Below are 25281 nucleotides of genomic sequence, written 5' to 3' on the forward strand. Positions count from 1 at the left end.
ATCTAATTTACAAATTAAAACATATGAAAACAAAATTTTCACCCAAATGTTGCTAGTTGATAGCTCTTTGCAGGGATCGGAAGTGTGTGGGGCAACGAGTAAGCTACTTCACTGGTTTAAAAGTTTTGATGCCATCTTTAATCACATGAGCCTGGCAACTAATTTGGTGGTCAGCCAGAAAGCGAAGGGAAACATACTGACCTTAGTTTCCAGTCTGCACGGCCAGATTCCAGTCCAGCTCACTGAAAGAAAAGTGTCTATTTCCCATTTCTTTGCGGGATCAGGACTATGAGTTCAGTAAAAGTTTAAAGTTCCAATCAAGATTTAAAGTTTCTCACAAACAACACTTAAAATTGCTTTATGTTCAATTGAAAAAGTCTAATCTAACAGCACCTTAAGCAGTTCCGAGGAGACCTCTACGGTAACTTCCTACCAGATTGTTTCACTTGAAAGTTCGCAATAAATGTTCAAAAATTAATGCTCGCCATAAAAGTGAAAATAAATTTACCACTTGCCACGCGGAATTGAATTTCACACTGACGGCACACTAATAGTTATTTTATCGAATTCTAAACGATCCAGGACGGCGTACAGTCTTTGCGAGTTCACTATCCGTTTTCACTGCCAAATACACACTTGTCACAGCTCGGCTCTGACATCATCAGAGGCAGAGTGCGACCAATGTTTAACTGGCGTGGACCTCACAGTGTCTGAGAGCGAATTGAACCTTCCTACTGCTTCAGGGGCTGTATTTATAAGGTGCCGTTGCGGACTACCGAGAAAACATCTGTTGTCTCTATTTGCATATGGCGGCAGTCTACAAATGACCGCTATCTCGGGCACATAATACCAATTACTTCAGAAACTTCTTAATTTTTGCAGATATGCAGTTTGAAAGCACGTAGAAAGTTTCAGCTCGCTAGAATGAAAACTTTGCTTAATAGAATGTATTTAGTGGAACTAAAGGTAGATTGTTACCTCTGAACCATACCTTTGCTAAGACTTATCAGTTGCTATTTATGTTACAAGTCTTAACCCTTTTAGTGCCAGACGTTTTCTCAAAAGATCATGTTAAAAGTGCCATGTGATTTTGCAGTAAAATGCAGACCTCTGCCATACTTGCAATAAAATCTAAACTAATGCATAAAGGAAAGTATTTTTTTTTAATTTTTAGGGAATGCTGCTGGCTACAGTTAAATGTGCAATACATATTGTCAAAGAACATATTTTCAGAGAAAAAAATTATTTTCATGATGGGGTTTATCGAAAAAAATAAAACTTTGATTTCAATTTACTCTGAGACCCATCAAATGATGATATACTAAAAATTTCAGGTATATATATGGAATCTCTGTAGTTTCCTTAACAAAAACATCATAAAGGAATACAAAAATTTTTATTACACTACGGAAAAAACAAAGAACATAACATTACAAAAAAAAATTGTTTTGCTCTGAACGTGTTCTCTCAGTTCTTCAGTCATAAATCATTGTCATATGTGAGGCTGCAGTTATGACAACTAGTGAGTGAGTTTGCAAATTACTATGCTTTTGAACTTCAGCTGTATCAATGGTTTGTCATTGGGGTTTAGGCTTTCCTTATACAAAACATATGCATTCAGCAACATCTTGGCAGTTATGCTGAACACTGCCTTCTTCCACATCTTGACGGTCCTCCTCTCATCTAAATAGCGGTATGCCATCATATCAGATGAGTCAATGCCACCCATATGCTTATATTCAAAAATCACATCTGGTTTCTTGACCGGCAGTCTATTACGAATTGTCTTTTCTGATGATGTAGCAGAGGATGTTGTACTCACAAGGACTGGATTTCTCTCAGATTTCTTCTGTCTGAAGCCACATAGAAGTATAAAACATTTCCTGAAAAACTTTAGCTGACCTACAGCATAATTCGACAGAAGACCACATGGCAGGAATTTTCTGTTTCTTGTAATTGTTCCCGTTAGATAAGTGCCGACTGAATACAGCTTTTCTGCCAGAGGAATAGATGTAAAAAAGTTATCACAAAACACAAGGTAACCTTTTTGCATGTAGCTCCCAAGAGCTAGTAGTTTCATGATGACTACATGTCCCAGGCCATTCTCTTTTATTTCGTTTTTGTCATCACTTTTTGCACCACGGTATGCATAAAACCCTAGGCAGTAATTTACTACTGAATCACATAGCATCCAAAATTTGACTCCCCACCTGTGATGTTTGTTGGGGAGGTACTGGATTAGTTGTGAGTGCGCCTTTGTCCCAACAAGACTTTCATCAGCAGTCAGTTGCTGGTGTGGAGTGTAGTAGCGACGGAAAACATTGTTGGCAATATCCACCAACACTTGAAATTTGGCTTTTGGATCATATAATGGGTGACCAGGAGGGTGAACATTTGAATTGTCTACAAAATGTAAGAACTGCAGCAACAAGTGAAACCTGTTACGTGAAAACATTTGCGAAAACCACAGTGTCGACAGGTTTGCATCAGTTGACCAATAACTAAATATCGTCTATCAGTCCCATATTCAAAATCACTGCTATAAAAGCCCTCATTTCTGCTACAGTTGTTGGTTGCCACCATTTGATTCTCGAATTTGGCGGTAAACGCGTTGACTGAATCGCCTGACAAGCGTATCTGGTAGTCTGTCACCATAATTGTAAGAAGCTGCTGCAAAAAGAACAAACTGCAAAAATCAATTGGTGTGGCGTTTGCTGGTATATGTTTAGGGCCTGGTAGTTCTGCATACACAAAGCTTCGAGGGGACAGATTATCTGATGCCTTATCCATTATTTCAACAAAAGTATTTGCACTGTAATTCCGTTGTTTGGTTGTCGTCGTCATTTGCTGACGCACAATCGTCACTTCAAGAAGAAAACGGAGAGTCCTCTTCTCCACTGGAAATCTCACAATCCGATTCACTTTCTGCAAATCCTGCAAATTCATCTTCACTTTCACTACTTATCATATTGTTGCCTAAATAACTCATATTGAACAACAACTTCTTACTTGACGACGCCATGCTGCCACGAAATACTCGGTGAATAAACACCAGAGAAGTTTATTTTACTCGAAATATCGCACTGACAACTGAAAAGATCAGTATACTGTGCCTTCGACCTTCCTTCTGCGTCTTGGCTAGGAAATGTTAATAACTTTGCCTTCAAGTGCGGAAAAACTGAACGAGAAGTTCGTTACTGGCATTTTTCGCCAAAAATCTGGATCATGGTGTTTGGGGTGTACTGAAGCATAAAACAAATTTTCCATTATTTAGCACCTCTTATTTTTCCGAAAATCGTGGATTCTGGCGTTAATTTTTGTTTTATGGTTTTGGAAACCAGCATAACTTATTTATAACTTCTAACTGCACATTCTGACCAAATTCTGGCTTCCTGGCGTCATTATTTAGCGTCTCTGATTTTTCTCTTAAAACAGCATTTTTCCGTAAACTATTAAGTTTAGAACATAGAGACTTGGTATTTGAAACATTATTACACTAAACTATTATTTAACAAAGTTTCAAACATAAATTTTGATTTCATACTAAATTGTAGTGCAGTACTTGAGTGCTACATGCAGACGCGTTAAGGTGACGTGGCGCCACTAGCAGTGAACTGGGGTAAGTCCCAGCGCACTCACTCGCCTCTGTATCTCACATATGATACAGCGCTTGGTTTGCTTCACCCCCTCGTACGCCAACCTATTTATGGGTCGCTTAGAGAAAGCCTTCTTGGTTACCCAAGTCTGCCAACCCAAAGTTTGGTACAGATTTATTGACATCTCTATGATCTGGACTCAGAGTGAAGAACAACTCCAGAATTTCCTCTCCAACCTAAACTCCTTTGGTTCCATCAGATTCACCTGGTCCTACTCCAAATCCCATGCCACTTTCCTCGACGTTAACCTCCATCTGTCCAGTGGCCAGCTTCGCACATCCGTCCTCATCAAACCCTCCAACAAGCAACAGTACCTCCATTGACAGCTGCCACCCATTCCATATCAAACAGTCCCTTCCCTACAGCTTAGGTCTTCGTGGCAAACGAATCTGCTCCAGTCCCGAATCCCTGAACCATTACACCAACAACCTGAAAACAGCTTTCGCATCCCACCACTACCCTCCCGACCTGGTACAGAAGCAAATAACCAGAGGCACTTCCTCATCCCCTCAAACTCAGAACCTCCCACACAAGAACCCCAAAAGTGCCCCACTTGTGACAGGATACTTTCTGGGACTGGACCAGACTCTGAATGTGGCTCTCCAGCAGGGATACAACTTCCTCAAATCCTGCCCTGAAATGAGATCCATCCTTCACGAAATCCTCCCCACTCCACCAAGAGTGTCTTTCCGCCATCCACCTAACCTTTGTAACCTCTCGGTTCATCCCTATGAAATCCCCAAACCACCTTCCCTACCCTCTTGCTCCTACCCTTGTAACCGCCCCCGGTGTAAAACCTGTCCCGTGCACCTTCCCACCACCACCTACTCCAGTCCTGTAACCCGGAAGGTGTACACGATCAAAGGCAGAGCCACGTGTGAAAGCACCCACGTGATTTACCAACTGACCTGCCTACACTGTGAAGCTTTCTATGTGGGAATGACAAGCAACAAACTGTCCATTCGCATGAACGGACACAGGCAGACAGTGTTTGTTGGTAATGAGGATCACCCTGTGGCTAAACATGCCTTGGTGCATGGCCAGCACATCTGGGCACAGTGTTACACCGTCCGGGTTATCTGGATACTTTCCACTGACACCAACCTGTCAGAACTTCGGAGATTGGAACTTGCCCTTCAATATATTCTCTCTTCCCGTTACCCACCAGGCCTCAACCTCCGCTAATTTCAAGTTGCCACCCCTCGTACCTCTCCTGTCATTCAACATCATCTTTGCCTCTGTACTTCCGCCTCGACTGACATCTCTGCTCAACCTCTTTGCATATATATATATATATATATATATATATATATATATATATATATATATATATATATATATATATATATATATATATATATATATATATATATATATATATATATATATATATATATATATATATATATATCTGTTTTTTTTTTCTCCCCCAGAAGAATTATCATCGATACCAATTTTTTTGCGCTTGCTTTGTTGCATAGTTGATTGCTGGACCAATACCGTCATCTCGGATTTCCTGACTCGTATTTGACAATCCCTTTATCATTTTGCTAGCCTTGTCGACTGCAACTCTCTCTTTCTAAAGTGACTTGCTGATTTTATCAGTTGAGACTAGAATCCTTTCCCACAGAAGCAAAAGACATAGGAATTTCAAGTCGATTTGCTTCATGAGTCCTTGAGCCCCCACTGATGTTTCCAGGTTCGATTTGTCTTTGTTAATATCAGCCATTTCCTCCAGGCTTGCATACAGTTCGTTCAGTGTTATTTTTAAAGCAGTGACTGCTCTTCGTTTGGTTGACCACCTAGTGTCACAATGAGCCTTCAGCGTAATGTCGAAGTTACTTAACACAGCTTTCCACCTTCCTGTAGAGCCACTGAAGATAGTAAATATCTTTTGAACTGTTCCAAAAAAGTAATCATTAGAGGTGAAACAGTGGCAGCATGCGATCCGATAAGGTTTAAGCTATGTGCAACACATGGTGCAACCCGAGCAATATCATTTTGCTTGAGGATCTGAACTTGCACATCGCTATATTTTCCATCCATATTGCTGCCATTATCATAATCCTGACCTCGGCAATTATCAATACTCAGCCCATCTTTAAGTTTTTTTAAGAATGTCCACTCAAATGCCTTCACCTGTTTTTTCATTAGTGTCGATGAAGTCAATGAAACTTTCTTTAACTTGACATCTGACAACTCAACAAATCTAATAACTTGGCTCATTTGCTCAATGTGAGCACTGTCTGGTGGGAGTAGCTTGTGCAGAGGCCATTAATTTTCTTCTTAATGTCTGCTGCTTTGCAACCAGGCCGTATCTCACAGCTAATGACCTCCGCAATATTTTTATAGCTCTCCAGTCTTCTTTATTTTTGTATTCAGGGAGCCTCATGGAGTAAAATGCCTCATCAGCTTCACATGTCTCTATTAATTTTGCAGTCGACGGTACGCCAATTGTATTTACTGGCCATGTCTATAAACACACTACAGATGACAGAACGCTGCAGCGATGCTAGTGCTCCACGTGGTAACGTCACATTGCACTGAACTGAAGACAAGAGACGTTTATGATCAAATCTACAGCGAGGCTCTAGATTTCATCAAATTTGATGACAGACAAGATTTGACAAAGTGTAATACTGGCCTTAGCTTGTGGTTTATGCCAAGGGTTAGGTGTGTTTCCCACCATGGCTTTACATGACGACCAGGTCCTATGCTTAATATTCAACCAAGCAAGTTTTAAAGTTTCTCAAATTTACTCACCTTTTTAGCAATATTAGATCTGCTGCTCGCTAAGTTCACAAATTTGAGCTGCAATTACACCGATAAAATTATCGCTGCTGCCCACCACGACATTGGATGCTACCTGGAGGTGTTGCGGGCACGTGGCTTGGTAACAAAAGTATGTAAGTGGGGCAGACATGGACAGGGGATCACCCTAGTAAAGATATGGGCTGCAATGGGGGAAATCTGTTGAGATAAGCAACTTTGATGAAGGGCAGATTATTATTATTATTATTACACAGAGCCCGTGAACAAGTTTCTCAAAAATGGCGAAGCTGGTCGACCGTTCATATAATACTGTCATGAGCATCTACAGAATGATGTAAGAGGATAGTGGAATTACTACTAGGCGCGAAGGGGTTGAGTGTCCACGACTGATCACAGAACGTGGAGTTTGGAGGCTAATCTGCTCTGTCAAGTAGGACAGATGGTTATTTCGAGGATCTTTTGTCACCTCTTTCACCAGTGGCAGTGTTTTGTTACTGTGAAAAATGCCAGAGTTCACATTGATCTGCAGTTCTAGAACTGCTTGGATAAATTATTTCAAAGATCAGAGGAAGGCATGGCCATACTGTCTGACTGGGCCATGCTTAGTATGTGGCATACAAAACCTACCACAGGACTGAGATGAGGACAGTTTTACCAATTAGTTAGGAAAAGTGCAGTTGTGGACTTCCATTTGTTTCCCTTTTTTAGTTCTGTGTGCAGTTGTGGTTGTCTATGGGGGGTTTCAGTTAAAGATACCACTCTTCAAATTATGCAGATTGTGAGGAATTTTTCAAAATTTAAAGTAGACACATCGGTAGAGGTGTCGTCCTGGGCACGACGTTAAACTGCCCCCCAACCCAAGGTGTGGTGCGACCCGTGCCGAGGGGTGCGTGGCACAGGGGAGCTGTGCCTCGAACGGGGCCTCTGGGATACCGGGCGCCCTCCCAGAGTATCCAGCCTAGCCCGGGCATGCGGGGCTCTGCTCGGGTGGTCCACACTTTCCTCAGCGTCTCGTGGGATCATAGAGAAAAAATCTGAAATTAGCTCCGAGCGAGCAGATGCCGAGAATTCTGGGGGACCTCACTGTGAGGTGACCCGGGAGTCAGAACAGACAGAACGCGAACTTGGTGCGAGGGGACCTCTAGGTGAGGTGACCCCGGGCCACGTAGATGATAAAGGCTCAGTTGCAGAGGGAGATAGTTCTAAACTCGCAACAGGAGGAACTTCAGCTGCCGTACTTGGTGCTGGGGAAACTGATACTTCCAAAAACAGCTCTGAAACAGCAGTTGGGGAAAAGGGTGACAGTGCTGCAGAGGAGGAGAGCTCGAACCTCGCAGATAAAATTGTCCCCCTTACAAATAAAAGGAAACTGGAGGAAGTAGTCCACAACACTGATAAAATAAATGTGGCTGGTAAAAAATTAAAAACTAATGGCGACAAAGAGGTTGACGCAAACGGAACGTGTTTGTCGGATCGAGAAGTGGAAGCGAAGAAGGAAATGTTTCGCTCGATGAGGCTGGCTGTTGTACTGCAGGGTTTTCCAGATAATAAGATGACGGAGAAACAGGCTGAGGTGGTGGAGGCTGCCCTAGTGGAGAGCATCAACCCATCCGACCAGGAGGAACCTATCCAGTTTTCTGCGACACAGTACGAGAATGGGGGCTTGGTGTTCACTTGTGTCAACAAAGAGACAAAATCGTGGCTGCAGAAGAAGGTGAACAAACTTGTTCCGTGGCCAGGGGCCAGGCTGGCTGTCGGACAGGCAGAAACCACATTGACGGGTACCAAGTACGTACTGTGGGTGATGAAGGAGATGAAGAAAAGCAGCCAGCAGATTCTGGATTTGCTTCAGAAGCAAAATAAAGACATCTCCACCACAGAGTGGAAAGTACTCAGGAGAGTGCCAGAGTCAGACAGAAAGGCAAGGTTGGCTGTTTGGGTAGACGACAAATCTTCTGACCATCTGAAGAAACACAATTATAAATTATTCCTCGGCTTTGGTAGAACTAAATTTGTGCCGATGTCGGAATGGATGGAGCAACAGGGTGGAGCGGCAAAGCGAAGTGACCTGCAGCTCCAGAATCTGCCACGGCCCTCCGTGAATTACACACCGCATAAACCTGTGGGGCCAAAGTTCACAACTCACAATTTTCTGCGTCCGCTGATACCCAGTTTGCAATCCAGAGAAGATAGATATGTGGAACGAGATCCTCTGAACTCTGGTGAACGTAGATCAAGAATGTGGGATTCCCAGCAGTACAGAGAATTTGACAATACATTTTCTCGTGTCCCACGTATCCAGGAAGACAGAATTTCAGGTTCAGATTTTCCTCCCCAGCGGTCAAGGTCATCTTATGCGAACTCTGGCAATTCTTATTACTCGAGGCGCTCAGGTTCTGACAGGATCAACTGGTAGATAATCCCCATCTGTAGTAACTCTTGATTGGTATTTGTGCACAATGTCTCTTGTTTGTAGCATCTAACATTCCAACTTCTGGGGACAGTTGTTGAATAATATTGAAATAATTTTAGTATTAAGTTGCTGTGCACTGTCTCGTGCTGGACTTGCTCTTAAATTTTCGTGAGCTCATGAATTTTGTTTATGCTTAGAAATATTCTATGAGAATACTGTCACTCATTTTGGAATTTTTTTTGTTTAAATTGTTACACTTGGGTGCCCGGTGATGAATACTTACGAACAGGCCTGCCCATTAGCTCTTAATTGCAAAAACAGGTTAATAACATGTTTTGATCATATTCATCAGAAAAATTTGCTTTTGTAACTGTTTTTACTAGTTTGTGTAGTTTAATGAAAGAAGTTAGTTTAAGCAGGTATGTCACATTTTGCCCACATAGTGACGTGCGTAAACATAGTCATTATCCACAGTGCCAGCATTTAATATTGTCTTCAATGTTCAGAGAATATTGTAAAGCAAGTAGCTTAAATATTCATACTGTGTTAGTTGTATTTTTTGTATGTATTTTCATTATTTAAACATTTTTCTGATTCAGAATACTTAATTTTCAATTTTTATGCAAAATAAAATTATAATTTTTTGAATAAATAGCAAAGGTGAAATAAAACCATGTATTACTGTGTGTTCTTTCTTAAACATGAAATGCTGTTTGAGGTACTAGAAAGGACTGGTGAATTGTTGAAGTAAAGGAACAGAAAAGCTGAAGCATGCATCCACTTATCTGAACATGTTGTTTGCTTGTTATCAAACAAAACATCTTTTTAGCCCAACTGCAAGGCATTGCACCACTACAGGAACTAGTATAATTAGAAATGAGCATGAATTTGCTTTACATATCAAAACTGTCATTTATTCCTAATTTCACTGCTTAGCAAAGCTGATGTCTACAATACAGTGTTTACTGGCATACAGTTAAATACAGCAAAAGACTAAAAGGTCAAGACAAATCAGACCAGCAGATGTAGAAAAAGGTTTACTTATAACTATAGGTAAGTGCAAAAATATTGTTCTGATGCTGCATCCTAATATTATACCAAATGAAAATTCACTTGACAAAACTGTAAACTGCAGTACCCAACCAGCATTTTTTAAGGGTAAATTCCAGCATTGCCGATAAACCTGTCTAAAAGTGAAACCACTGTTTTTAGCTTTCAAAACTACTCTTTCAATATTATATAGCGGAGATGTTGAGTAGCAGAGGCACAACAAAAGACTCTTCACAATTAAAGCTTTCAGCCATTGGCCTTCAACATTAGTCAAACACGCCCCCATCCAAACACACACACACACACACACACACACACACACACACACCTCTCTTTTTTAGTACATGTATTGTCAGACAATATGTTAAGTAGACTATTCCACATACAGTATTGTGGACGTCTTTGAGTATATGTAATAAACACTCTATTTAGTCAGAGATTTAAAATATAAAAGACAGATAACATAATAATTGATAGTATAACAGCAGATAGAAAGGTTCTAGCTTGGTATGTTGTAGGTCTCAAAAGCTGAGATTGTTTTCACTACTAAACATGTGTATTGGCAGTAATGGAATTTTGTCTCTGAAGATAATTTAGGCCAACCATTCTGTTTCTTTGTGATTTTACAATGTATTGTGGTGGCTCACATAGTTTCTGAATACTTTGTTATTAAAGTGCAAAAAATTTCAGAAAACAAGTTGAAAACAAAATGTAGAAATAATGGAAAAACTTTTCGTTATGCTCTAACAGACCGTTAAAACAGTGTGCCAAGTAACACGTACTGTTGAAGTTTTAGGACATATGCTTCTTTATTCTTTAAATGTAATGGAATGTGATTGGTTGTAAATGGCAGCTGACTTAATGCATGCTGCTCTTGTACCAGGTGAGACTATCAATAGATGGTGTTTCACTAAACATCACCTCCACCTCAGCATGATTAAAGAGAAGAGTGGTAACTTAATTTGTAGAAATTTAGGCCACATGGTGAAACACCTTTTGTGGGTGGTTGAAGTTGTTTTTCAGGATAAATCAACAAAAACTTCCCCTTGCCTAGAGTATTCGATGGGTGGAGGATCACACATTTATGTAGGAAATGGAGTACAGTTTAAATAAAGGTGCAACCTTGGAACAGGTAGTAAAGACACACTTCAAGATATGACATCATTTTGTCCACATGACTGGGAATCTTGACACTTTCTTAATAAATTAATGGATGTTCTAGATAAAGACTCGTGTAAGAAAGGCAACATAAATTTGTGCAGAGAATAAACACAAACATCATAGATGAAACTACTAGTTTTCCAAGTAGAAGAGTGTGTTCTGGCTCCCTGTATGTTAACACATGTAGCATAGGATAGGTGGTGTGCTGGCAAACTACAAGCAGACTGATGCTCAAGGCTAGAGTCGAAGTGCTTTTGCTTTATCATAAGTTGTGTTATCGCCCATTCTTGTTTAATGAATTTGTTTACGGTATTGTGAGTGAACATCAAAGAGTTGAAGGCTGCAGTAATAAAGTGGTGGTGTGTTATAGTTACTCATATTTAGAAAAGAAAGAAAGAACAAAAAGGCTAATGTGTTTTTTCCAGCTTGCATATCTGGCTACAGGAAGGTAAAGGTAAACATTTTTGAGGCATCAAAAAAAAAAAAAAAAAAATGAAGTAGAAATTTCAAAATGGGTGAAAGCAATTTCTTGGAAAGACACAAATTTGACTCAGCTGTTCTAATATCGGTGTGGAACATATTACAAAAGCAGACTTATCATTGATGTCAAAAAATGTGAAAGTTTAAGACAAAGGTGGTCTCTAAAACCATAAGTGGTTACTCATTTGTTCCTCAGTTTACCAAAATATCTTTGCAGCAAGTAAAACGTCTATTTATGTCTAAACAGTTAGATACACAGAAGGGTTGAATTATCCAGTATTGTGTGCTGCTAAGATCATGTGATGGACATCGTTCCTAAACTGATTCTTCATTATATGAAATGCCGGTTTTTCGTGGGCATTAAACAAATTTGTAAGTAGCTGAAGTCTACAACAACTTGTGAGACTGCTCAGGAACTATCTAAACTAGTTGACAGCTGATGTTATTTAAGCCCACACAATTCTAATTTCAGTATACAAATGTCATGAATGAATAAGTTCATGTGTTGTGTTTGCCATAGTAATGTACTTCTGTGGGTTACAGCAACTGACAGCTTGTGGCAAAACCAGTGAACTAGGGGAGTTGGTGCACTTTCTCTTCTACTTGCTATTGTAATATCCCCCCTCCTTCCTAATTCCATCTATTGTCCACATTAGTTTTTTATGAAGATTTGAGAGGAGCGAAGATTACAATAAACTTTCTAGTTTACTTAGCTTGTTAATGTAGAGTTAGCTCCAGTTCTTCTTATCTAGGGATGTGATTCTTGATAGTTAAAATGTCCTCACAGTTGAAATGATCTAAATAAATTTGAAAATTGGTGTTGCAGAATTTTTGTTTTTATGTAAATCTATTTTCTTACATTTTAATATATAGTAGAGTCTTTTGATTTTTCACATTATCAAAGCCAAATTTACATTGTTTGCACAAAATACAAAAATATCCAGTCACATCAGAGGCATGCTTAAGACTCTCACACTCTTCCAAAGGGTTTACATTTTTTCTTAACAAATGAATTTCTACTAGTTTCTATTACATTTTTACTTTCAATTATTATTTCATAAATGAATCCAGAAATAGACCATGGCAGAGATCGGTACCGTAACAGGCAATTTCTGCCTAATACCTGAAGACAAGATGAAGATGAATCGAGAAATAAACATAGTAACCAGTACAGTATTGCGTAACTAATAATAGAAATTTTAAGTGTGCCAATAATTCACAATTTCAAATGTTTCTAAAAAAAAAATTACTGTACATTCAGAACTAATATATATTATAGAGTATAGATTATAACATCGAGACTAAAACATTTTATGAAGTAATCCATTTTCTTAAATTTTAGCTTGAAATATAAAATACTGTACTTAAAATATATGAAAGTTTTCAGAAAAGCTACTGAGATATTACTGACCTGTCAAAAATTCAAAAAATAAAACTGGTATCGATAACTACTGTTGATGAAAAGTAATGCTAGAGGAGGATGTTCCATTATAACATCCACCTCACATAATGTGGAAACAACGTGTTCACAATATTATGTGACCTACTATAAGATTTGCCAAACAGCGTACAAAATGATGCCATAAGACAGAATACAGATGTATAGAAGTATCTGATACATAACATATTACAGAAAATGTAAGAAAAATATCTACTATACATGTCGTAATCTATACATACATGAGGACATGGCATTCAGATTTTCAGATCTGTGGAACATTCTGTCCCAAGACGTCTATAAAGTCACGCCTTCAAAATCATCATAAGAGAAGAAAATATTCAGTCCCTAAGTGTAGACGAGTGAGCTGACTCAAAAAAATCACGACAATGGGTACTGACCAGAAGAATCTTCTCAATCATAAGTAAGAGTATAGCACTAATTCAATCACCCACATAAACCAGGATATGTTGACTCACAAAAGGAGAAAGTAATGAAAACCACACTGGGTACACACCAGCAGAAATGTTTGAACACAGCAAAATGAATAAAGTTCATAATCATATATCAATAAGTTCAATCATATGTAAAGAATAATTAGAGAAAGTATCTAGCCTCAATCAAGAGTTGCACTCTCTCCTTGAGTACACACAGAGTCACGATGACCAGTGGTACCCAAAACAGATTTAAGCACGAGTTTGCACACAACTCAAGTTCCAGTGAGATACAATAATGCAGTACACAGGATAAGTACAGGTAATCAGCCATAAGTAGCTTTGAATGATGACATTATTTAGTAGCATGAGGACCAAAATCAGTGTGTGACTTCAGAAATATATACTTCTTGTTACACAATCTATACACAATTCATGATCACAAATGTAAATGTCTTCCACACTGTTTGCTAATTGTTCATACAAATTAACCTATGTACATAGAAACCTAGAAGATTCATTTACAACTTAAAAAAAAAAATACATACTGAGTGTTGAGATACGGAAATTCATTGAATTGTATGACTACCAAACTAACAGTGCCTAATTTTTTATCAGATTCTGATCATTATTTACAACATGGTGCCCAGAATATACTCCTAAACTTTTTAAGTTTTCACATTTCCGTGTTGAACATAACAAATCATCAATCGTACAACAAAAACCCAAATCAAATAAGATTTAAAGTTACATAATGTATTGGGAAGGTAATCCCCCTACTTGAAAAAAACATACATTTATGTCGAATAACTCTGCCCATAGCAGTGACTTCTTTCCTAAACAAACAGTTCCTCAAAATTTATACAAATAAAAGAATTTTTCATATAGGATAATTTCTTGGCTAACAATTTACAAATTTCAGTCCCAAGACTGATGTTGACAGATGCTTGAGTACTTTGCCCACCACCTACGGTCTCTTGAGTCGACTGGACCAACAAGGGTGCAGCCGTACAGGAGTGTGGGAGTGGATCCAGCCACATCTTTCAGTTTTCTCCCTAGATATCTCATCACACGCTCCAACAGATAGGTAACTTCTAGCATTCGCATCAGATCCTGAAACTGAGTATGCTGTTGAGTAGCTCCCTCACATCACACGATATACTGGGTGGTCGGAAATTCCCGTTACAAACTTCTAAGACATGTAGAGGGTAGTGAGTACATAACATTTTGAATAGGAACCCGTGTCCAGAATCGTATCGTTTCCGTTCTACGACAGTTTCATTTCAGATGTGTACTTTGTCAACGTCTCAGAGTTCCCTGTCCTGGTTTGCAACAGGGTAGACACGATGACGTGTACTATGTCAAACGATCCCCAGATGTCACTTATTGTCTGCTTTGCTGTGAGACCGAGTCAATAACTGTGCATCACCGACAGAGGAAACGTGGTGCAGTACACATTTGTGGAATACACAGACTTGCTCCTTGTGTATGGCGAAGCTAGAGGTAATGGAAGAGCTGCTAGTCGGCTGCATCACGAACGTTTACCACACCGTAACACTCCCTCGCACAAACAGTTTGCCCGAGTTGCACAACGGCTACGAGAAACGGGTAACTTCACCGTGAGGAGGCAGGACTGTGGTGCTCCATAGTGACACCACACTCCCGAATTTGAAGAAGGTGCACTGCGTCGCATTGAAAACGAGTTCGTGAACAATTGCTTGTGTAATGGCTGTTAGTCACAGTACCGTCTTGAACGTCCTGCACGAGCAACAATTACATCCGTACCACTTACAAAGGGTACACGCTACGGGTCAGCAGACTTTCCACAATGCATCGCTTTCTGCACACGGTTCCTGCACCGTTTCATCAACGCACCCGTGATTCCACATCGAGTTCTCTTCACAGATGAATGTAGGTTCACAAGGGGTTGTGTTCCGAATGCTCGAAATAGCCATGTCTGGGCGGACGAAAACCCTCATGCCGTGCATGTTCAGGGATTTCGAGACAGGTTTGGAAATAACGTCTGGGCAGGTATTCTGAACGGTCGTGTGATTGGACCATACCTCCTTCTATCCAAGCTCACAGGTCCATACTTAGTCTTCCTACGACATGTAATGGACGCGTTCTTGGAAGCTGTGCCTTTGAATGTCTGTCAGGAAATGTGGTTTCGGTATGATGGAGCACCACCTCACTTTTCACTGGCTGTCCGGATACATCTTAACAGACGGTATGGTGAAAGATGGATAGGCCGTGGTGGTCCAACCGTGTGGCGCCACAATTGCTGGATATAACCTTATGAACTACTTGTGGGGTGGTATGAAGAGCCTAATTTATGAGACATATGTAGAGACAGAGGAAGATCTGCTGGCATGAGTTCTGGCCGCTGCACAAGACACTGAAGAGACACCAGGTGGGATGGAGAGAGTGTACCAGAACATGCTTCGGAGGTGCAATGTGTGTAACAATGTCGGTGGTCGCCACATCGAGCTGCTGTTGTAATGCATCGGTACTTTGCAGCTGGTGCTGTAGATGCTGGGTTCTTATTGTTGTCAACTAATGCAAACCGTAAGGTGTACGTTGTAATGCAAATGCGTAAGTAATAACGGAACGAGTCAGTATTCTTTTAAAATGGATTGCAACAATTGTACTGGGTCACGCCTAAGTACATTCCTCACGTGGGTGTGGATGAGATAATCATCTACATTGAAACTGTCGTAGAACGGAAACGATACGTTTCCGGACACGGGTTCCTATTCAAAACGTTATGTACTCACCACCCTCTACATGTCCTAGAAGTTTGTAACTGGAATTTCCGACCACCCTGTATGTTTTGCGTATCTATTTTGAAAAAATAAGTATTCAGGGTTCACATCAGAATGGATTAAAAAGTGTTCACACATATGGTACATTAATAAACAGAGTTAAAAGCAATGAAAAAAATATATTAAAGATATCTCAGAGTAACATTTACTTCGTAAAACACTAGTAGAATTCTAAAACAAGAAGGCTATCACTAGATATTTAATGGCATTGTCACATTTCAAAATTGTAAAAGGATCTACCAATTTAGTCACAAGGTATATGTATTATAAAAAGAAGCACAAATCGATTGCGTGACAGAATTATATAGTTGTATGAACCTGCAAATATAGTGTGGCATAGACAAACTCAGTCAATAGATAAGGCAGAACTTTAGAAATCACATCATCTTATATGCTACAAGGAGAAAGAAGAAAAAGGTACTTATGGATCATGTCTATAAGCTTTCAGTTTGGTGATATTGCGTAATCCAAACAACTTCTTAAATTTAGGATATACAAGTCCGTATGCATTAGGATGCGGATTTTCAAAAATTTCGAATGGTCCTTTATAAATATTGAAGAATTTCTTTATCTCAGATATAATCACTTTAGATTTCTCTTTGGCTTTCAGCAGCACAAGATCTCCTACCTTAAACTTAGAAAATCTGCCTTTACCATCATGTGTGTGCCTTCTGCTATCCCCTGCTTTTTCATCATCTCCCTGACGCACTCTTCTCTCGCTTGCAATGACAGAATTTTATGTGATGGAAACTCAACACACTCAGAAATAAAGTTAGCTGGTCTGCAATTAAACATGATTTCAAATGTTCAAAACCTGTTGAAGAATGTTGTAAAATGTTCATAATATCCTCAAAATCACTGGCATAATCTATCCAATCTATGTTCTAAACAGTCTTCCAATTTCTCCCATATATCTTTCTGCAAGGTTACTCAATGGATGGTACACAGAGGTTAGAACATGCCTTATTTTTGCACGATCAACAAAATATTTCCAAGCTTGCGATGTAAACTGAGAACCATTGTCAGATAAAATTGTGTTAAGAATACCCGTCTGATGAAAATATGTGTTTTCGAACTTAGAAGTAATTTGCTTACTGGTAGCTTTCTTAAGAGGAAACAGCTTCATGAACTTCGAAAATACATCAACCACCACAAAAACATAATGTGTCGGTGCATGTGCGGATGGATGTGTGTGTGCGTGTGAGTGTATACCCGTCCTTTTTCCCCCTAAGGTAAGTCTTTCCGCTCCCGGGATTGGAATGACTCCTTACACTCTCCCTTAAAACCCACATCCTTTCGTCTTTCCCTCTCCTTCCCTCTTTCCTGATGAGGCAACAGTTTGTTGCGAAAGCTTGAATTTTGTGTGTGTGTTTGTGTTTGTTTGTGTGTCTATCGACCTGCCAGCACTTTCGTTCGGTAAGTCACATCATCTTTGTTTTTAGATATATTTTTCCCACGTGGAATGTTTCCCTCTATTATATTAATAACATCCATTCTTAGACTTGGCAAAGGTCCATTGATGTCCACAGACACACGATCTAGGTTACTATTAGGCAGTATGTTTTGCATTTTACCTCTATTTGTTGGTTACTTCCCTTCACTTTTTGACATCTGTCACAGCTGGCATTCTTCTTCTTCTTCACTCTCCTTCCTATGTTGTAAAAATAGATGTTCTCCTGAATCTTTTGTGTACATTTGGTTGATCCACAATGATCAAAACTCTCAGTGTATAAGTAATTAAAGTATTAGTACATTGTTTCCGGCCTACATAATTTCCAATCCTCCGAGTCAGTCTTATGTCACCTGAAAAAAATACCCTTGTGTGCCTTCTAATATTGTTCAGTCTCTTCTCCTCCTTTCTTACCCAACATGCTCTTAACCAATTTCCAATTTTGATTATGATTTTGATACCTGCGGATGTCTTTGCAAATTTTCAATATCTCTTTTCTCTTCTTTCACACCTCTCAAGTACATAAATTTAAACTCCTTCTCTCCTTCTCCAAAGTTGTTAGATTATTCACTCGCTAAAGGTAGGCTAGACAAAGCATCAGTGACAACATTGTCTGTGCCCTTAATGTGTCCAATTTCATAATTGAATGGCTTTAAAATCAAGTCCCAATGAGTAATTCTGTTATGGTATAGCTTACACTCCTGGAGATAACATAATGCTTTGTGATCAGTATAATAATTTTTAAACTTGTTGAATGCCCAGTGCACAGCCAAAAGTTCTTTCACTGTTACAGTGTATGTCTTTTCATACACTACTAGCAAATGCAAGAGATCCGTGTTCAATAACACCTTCAACTTCAACCTCCTGAAATAAATGAGCACCGAAACTAACGTCACTAGTATCTGTCATAATACTAAAAGGAAGAGAGAAATCCAGCCTGAACCATATCTGACTGTGACACAACTGTCCTTTGATCTCTTTGAAAGCATCATTGCATTCCAGATCCCAATCCCAAACAATATTCTTCTTCAAAAGTTCACACAGGCATGAAGCATTCAGAGCTTGGCTGTTACAAAATTTTCTATAGAATTCAGTTAACCCAAAAATTATTTAAGCTGTTTTTTGTTGCAAGGAGCAGCAAACTTAGCAATAGCATCAAGTTCCTCCACCATGTGCAATTCCTTTCTCAGATATAACATGTCCTAAACATTTTACTTACTCCACACCAAATTTACACTTACCTATTTCCGAAATCATACTTCCTGATCCAAATGTTGTTTCCAAGTCTTTTCAGTGACCGTACACAATTAATTTTGAACTCGCTTCACTTCCCAAGACAAAATCCAGAGCTCTTATGAATTTAGCTACAGATACATTTAGCCCAAATGGCACCACACAGTATTGAAAACACTTACCTCCATACAAAAATGTGGTATACTTTCTAGAATTAATTTCAAGTGGAATCTGGTGAAATCCAGGGATCAAGTCCAAACTACTCATAAATTTTACATAATTTGTGTAACAGTTCATACATGTTCTCAGGATGGTCCTTCTCTCTGATAAGAAACTTATTAAGATGTCTAGAGTCCAAAACAATTCTCACTCCACCATTCCTTTTTCTTACCACAACCAACCTCCCCCCATGAACCATAGACCTTGCCGTTGGTGGGGAGGCTTGCGTGCCTCAGCGATACAGATAGCCGTACCGTAGATGCAACCACAACGGAGGGGTATCTGTTGAGAGGCCAGACAAATGTATGGTTCCTGAAGAGGGGCAGCAGCCTTTTCAGTAGTTGCAGGGGCAACAGTCTGGACGATTGACTGATCTGGCCTTGTAACACTAACCAAAATGGCCTTGCTGTGCTGGTACTGCAAACGGCTGAAAGCAAGGGGAAACTACACCCATAATTTTTCCCGAGGGCATGCAGCTTTACTGTATGGATAAATGATTATGGCGTCCTCTTGGGTAAAATATTCCGGAGGTAAAATAGTCCCCCATTCGGATCTCCGGGCGGGGACTACTCAAGAGGATGTCGTTATCAGGAGAAAGAAAACTGGCGTTCTACGGATCGGAGCATGGAATGTCAGGTCCCTTAATCGGGCAGGTAGGTTAGAAAATTTGAAAAGGGAAATGGATAGGTTAAAGTTAGATATAGTGGGAATTAGTGAAGTTCGGTGGCAGGAGGAACAAGACTTCTGGTCAGGTGACTACAGGGTTATAAACACAAAGTCAAATAGGGGTAATGCAGGAGTATGTTTAATAATGAATAGGAAAATAGGAACGCGGGTAAGCTACTACAAACAGCTTAGTGAACGCATTATTGTGGCCAAGATAGATACAAAGCCCACACCTACTACAGTAGTACAAGTTTATATGCCAACTATTTCTGCAGATGATGAAGAAATTGAAGAAATGTATGATGAGATAAAATAAATTATTCCTTGTCAACTCCTGTTAACTCAGACACTGCTCTGATTGTTAAACGGCGATCTTGTCGAACAAGTTTACCGATTTTTTCAATGTTTGCATCAGTTTTTGCTGACAATGGTCTGCCAGTGCGAGTGTCATCACTGGTGTCTTCGCGGCCATCTTTAAATCGTTTAAACCACTCAAACACTTGTGTTCGCGATAAACAATCATCGCCGTACACTTGTTGTAACATTACAAACGCTTCACTTGCAGATTTTCCTAGTTTGAAACAAAATTTGATGTTAACACGCTGTTCTTTCTGTACACTCAACATTTTCCGACGCACAGACAAAACGTCAACTACTTAAAACAGACGCCACGGGCAGACTGAGTGCAGGAGGCAGATGAAACTCGAGCAGTAGGCGGAGCGAGAGTCACGTGACAGGCCACGTGACTTTCAGCCTTATTGCATTCGTTTTATTGTTTCACCAGTACTAGTCCGGTTTTTTTCTAGCCACACCTCGTATATTGAGCAAGCAGCAAAGGAAACAAAAGAAAAATTTGGAGTAGGTATTAAAGTCCACGGAGAAGAAATAAAAACTATGAGGTTCGCCGATGACATTGTAATTCTGTCAGAGTCGGCAAAGGACTTGGAAGAGCAGTTGAACAGAATGGACAGTGTCTTGAAAGGAGGATATAAGATGAACAACAACAAAAGCAAAACGAGGATAATGGAATGTAGTCGAATTAAATTGGGTGATGCTGAGGGAATTAGATTAGGAAATGAGACACTTAAAGTAGTAAAGGAGTTTTGCTATTTGGGGAGCAAAATAACCGTTTATGGTCGAAGTAGAGAGGATATAAAATGTAGACTGGCAATGGCAAAGAAAGCGTTTCTGAAGAAGAGAAATTTGTTAACATCGAGTATAGATTTAAGTGTCAGGAAGTCATTTCAAAGTATTTGTGTGGAGTGTAGCCATGTGCAGAAGTGAAACATGGACGATAAATAGTTTGGACAAGAAGAGAATAGAAGCTGTTGAAATGTGGTGCTACAGAAGAATGCTGAAGATTAGATGGGTAAATCACATAACTAATGAGGAGGTATTGAATAGAATGGGGGAGAAGAGGAGTCTGTGGCACAACTTGACAAGAAGAAGGGATTGGTTGGTAGGGCATGTTCTGAGGCATCAAGGGATCACAGATTTAGCAATGGAGGGCAGCGTGGAGGGTAAAAATCGAAGAGGGAGACCAAGAGATGAATACACCAAGCAGATTCAGAAGGATGTAGGTTGCAGTAGGTACTGGGAGATGATGAAGCTTGCACAGGATAGAGTAGCATGGAGAGCTGCATCAAACCAGTCTCAGGACTGAAGACCACAACAACAACAACAGCCACAACCAAAGGATTATTGTAAGCACTCCTGCTTCTTTCAATTACTCCTCACGTTTCCATTTTCTGAATTTCTTTCTCTACGTTTTTCCTTGTTGAAAATCATATACTATATGGCTTGAGAAAGAAAGGTTGATGATCTCTAAGGTAAAGCTTGCACTGATAGCCTTTCACTGAACATATTTCTAAACTCCAATAACAAATTGATCATTAAGAGTTTTCACTTCCCTCACTTGAGAATCTAATACAGTTTCAAAATACTGGTCCTCAGTCTCGTCAAAATTTATATCATCATAAAACATCTGGTACTCTCCTTGGTACAATGTTTTGTAATTTGTTACAAATTTTCCCACCGTTTAAAATACAGAAATTAGTTTTCACTTAAGTATTACTTTTAGATTCCAAACTAATCAATTCTCTAGCACTCCACTATAAACAAGCCTCAATATCCACTATCCAATCCATACCGAGAATTATATTTTCTTCCAGACTAGGGATCACTAAGCATCCATGTTCAAAGATTTTGTATTCTATACTACACATTAAAACTACGTGAGATTTTACCAATTTGCTTTGCTCACCTGTAGCTCCTCTTCTATTTACACCAACAATGGGCATTTCCACAAAACTCTTACTGTACGTGATTTTGTCTCTAAATTGTTCAGATATACCACAAATCAGGCTACATGTATCAATCAAACAGTTGCCTTTCCACTGATCAATCTTAATTTTAATGTAAGGATACCCAAAATCTGAATCATCCTCTCTCTAGTCTGACACTTCATGCAAAAGATCACTTTCAATTTCATCAAATGCTACATCCACATTGTCTTCACAAGGTTTTATTAACTTTACAGGTATCATAACATTACTTTGATTACTCATGCAGTCAGGTAAATATTGAACACAGTGAATAGATTCAATGGCACAACTAACATCACTTGTTACAGAAAAAACACGTAACTGTCAAAATTACACTTCCTTCTTAGATCCTCTCTCACTACATTCCACCAACTGGGATACAAATTCTGACTAACCACAGCTAACTTATTCCAGAATGCACCTTTATCTATGCTGTCATCAATCTGGTCCAAAAGAAACTTTAAAAAGTTTTCACCTTTATTCTCCAGGCTCACAGATACCTCACCTTTACTGTTTGGATCACTACTCTGCATGACATTAATGAAAACTGTTTCGACTGGACTGGTATTCCACGATCCGTACTTAAAACATCAAATACCTTACCTGTATTGTCAACATCATTTACAAATAGCTCTGAAACTTCATTATTCTTAAACTCTACAAATAACTGATAATCGTCATCATCTTCTTCTTCATAGTCTTCCAAAACTACTTCATCAACATCGCTGACCATAACATCTCCATCAAAGTCACTTACCTCACCTTCCTCTTTCAGGGCAGTATGCCCTTAGATCTATCATCAGTGTGTATCAGCCAGTGTCTTTTAGTTGCATGTTATTTGTGGATAATATTAATGCATCATCCTCTTTAAGAGTTAAACTCCGCACTCATTATGGAGGAGTGCTGACTCTGTTTTTCAGGCAAGACAATGAGATGTTACAGTATACGTAATGGAAACCAAACTTCATCATGTCACGTTACGATGTATGCAGTGTTTACATTATGAAATAATGTGTGCATGCTGCGCACAGTGATCAGTAGTGAGTACTGAGTGAACAGTGTAGCACAAATTTTTTACATTATTAAATAACTTCTTTGCAAAACAGTATTGTATGCTATGGATAAACCAAAAGTGGTAACACTGTCTTACAGTCATGTGTGTAAGTTTGTGTCAGTTACATTTGTGTGTGTGTGTGTCTATTGTTGATGAAGGCCAATGGCCGAAAGCTTTAATTGTGAGAGTCTTTGTTGTGCCTTTCTGCGACTCGGCATCTCCACTATATGGTGAGTAGCAACTTTCCTCCTCATAATATTGTCACATTACATTCAGGATTTTCCAGTGTTTGATTGAGTGGCCTCATATTTTAGAAGTCAGAGGATCCAAACTGCATCCCACTATTGTGAGTTAGGTTTTCTGTAATTTTTCTAAATTGCTTCAGGCAAATTCCAGGATGATTCCTACTGAAAGACCACGGTCGACTACTCGTCGGAATGGTACTAAACTGGTTCAAGCCTCGTCTTCTTGCTCTTCTCAGTAGCGATCGAGTTCATTGTCTCGAAACTGAAAATTTTTGTGTATTATAACTATGTCACACAATAACAGTATTTTTTAGTTTCATGTGGTCACACATTTATTACCTTTAAATTGGCCTATTGGGTGATGACAGTATGGTGGATGTTTGCCACACATTGGTCTTACCAGTCCACCCCATTCCATGTGTGTCTAGCTTGCTACAGTTATCTGTGAGTTTATTTCTTCATATGCCTATTTCTGTATGGAGCTCTCAACCCTGCCACACAATTGTACACCCGTCAACTGCGGTCGCTGGCCACTGGGGCCGAGGCAATAGCTCTGGATCTAGCTAGGCGTATACCTGTATAACATTGTCTTCACTTCTCATCTGCCTTTCATAGCAACAATATCAGTCAGTCATGCACCGTGACGGACACACTACGTTGTTACGCTCGTCATATCTGTGATGCTCTGTGGCAGATCGGGTCGGTCTCTCGCTATCTTTTAGACAATCAGTCCACCTACCTGGATAGGTTTCAGGTTGTCTGCCCCTTCACTCTGCAATGGTAGATACTGGTTTAGACAACAAAAGCACCACTGATGAAAATTCGACTAAATACCGACCACGCAACGGCCACATAACTCTGATCCGTGGGCTAGAACCTGCAAGTTAGTTAAACTATCGAGCTTTCGGGATTCTTGCACAACTCATTTGAAAAATTGTCAAAAATTTCCTTTAAGTTTGTTTATTGTCTTTAAAACACTGAAAATGGCTATTAAGTCTGTATTTAATATCCCGACATCAATTATGCAATGTTACTGGCTGTCTCTGTTACAGTTTCATACCCAAAAGCAGCCAGAAGATATTTAGTCGGACACAATATTAAGAACATTCTCAACAGTCACTGACCCAAGACTACATGCGAGTTAGCACCTTCAGTCATTCAGTAGGCTTCTCGTAAAGAAGTGCTCACCATAATGTCTCGTAATTTGCACGATACACACCACACGGTGTATATGTACGACACGAAATGTTCACACTTGAATATCTCCTAAAATAAATCTCCTGAAAAGCTCAGACTTTCAGAAAATAGTCAATACTGTAGTCACTTTTCATCAAAAACATGAGAACTGTTCAAACACGTGCATTTTGATACAAATTTGATCAGCGCGGTTTAACATAGGTGTTTACCAGAAGATGGCTCCCAGACCATTGATGGCTCCCAGACTCTACAGACCATTGATATGAGGCACAAATACCTACTCAAATGCACAGGAAATGCTGATTTCCTATTGGCTAGTATGTTAAGCAGCCAATCATATCATCTCAATCACTTCTATAATTGTGGTATTTCTAATGTCAGCCAATCAGATTAACACAAGTAATTTACACTAGAAATCTCGTAATTCCGAAACTAAATAAAATTTAGTGAAAATAAAATATGATTATTTTCCACAAAATAAATTGTTGTTGTTGTTGTGGTCTTCAGTCCTGAGACTGGTTTGATGCAGCTCTCCATGCCACTCTATCCTGTGCAAGCCTCTTCATCTCCCAGTACCTACTGCAACCCACATCCCTCTGCATCTGCTTAGTGTATTCATCTCTTGGTCTCCCTCTACGATTTTTACCCTCCACAGTGCCCTCCAATG

The 25281-nt window shown here is 39.5% G+C and overlaps 1 protein-coding gene across 1 annotated transcript in view; it reads left to right on the top strand.

Annotated features, from left to right (window-relative positions):
- Positions 1-7272: 7272 nt before the first annotated feature.
- The window catches only part of LOC126213438 (uncharacterized), a 175981-nt gene continuing 157972 nt past the window's right edge, over positions 7273-25281 (top strand). Inside the window, exon 1 of the mRNA XM_049941178.1 lies at positions 7273-8548. Within this exon, the coding sequence (XP_049797135.1) occupies positions 7927-8548 (622 nt within the window). The 5' untranslated portion in view covers positions 7273-7926. The remainder of the gene's footprint in view (positions 8549-25281) is intronic.

Source organism: Schistocerca nitens, chromosome 11, assembly GCF_023898315.1.
Source record: "Schistocerca nitens isolate TAMUIC-IGC-003100 chromosome 11, iqSchNite1.1, whole genome shotgun sequence".
Lineage (NCBI taxonomy): Eukaryota > Metazoa > Arthropoda > Insecta > Orthoptera > Acrididae > Schistocerca > Schistocerca nitens.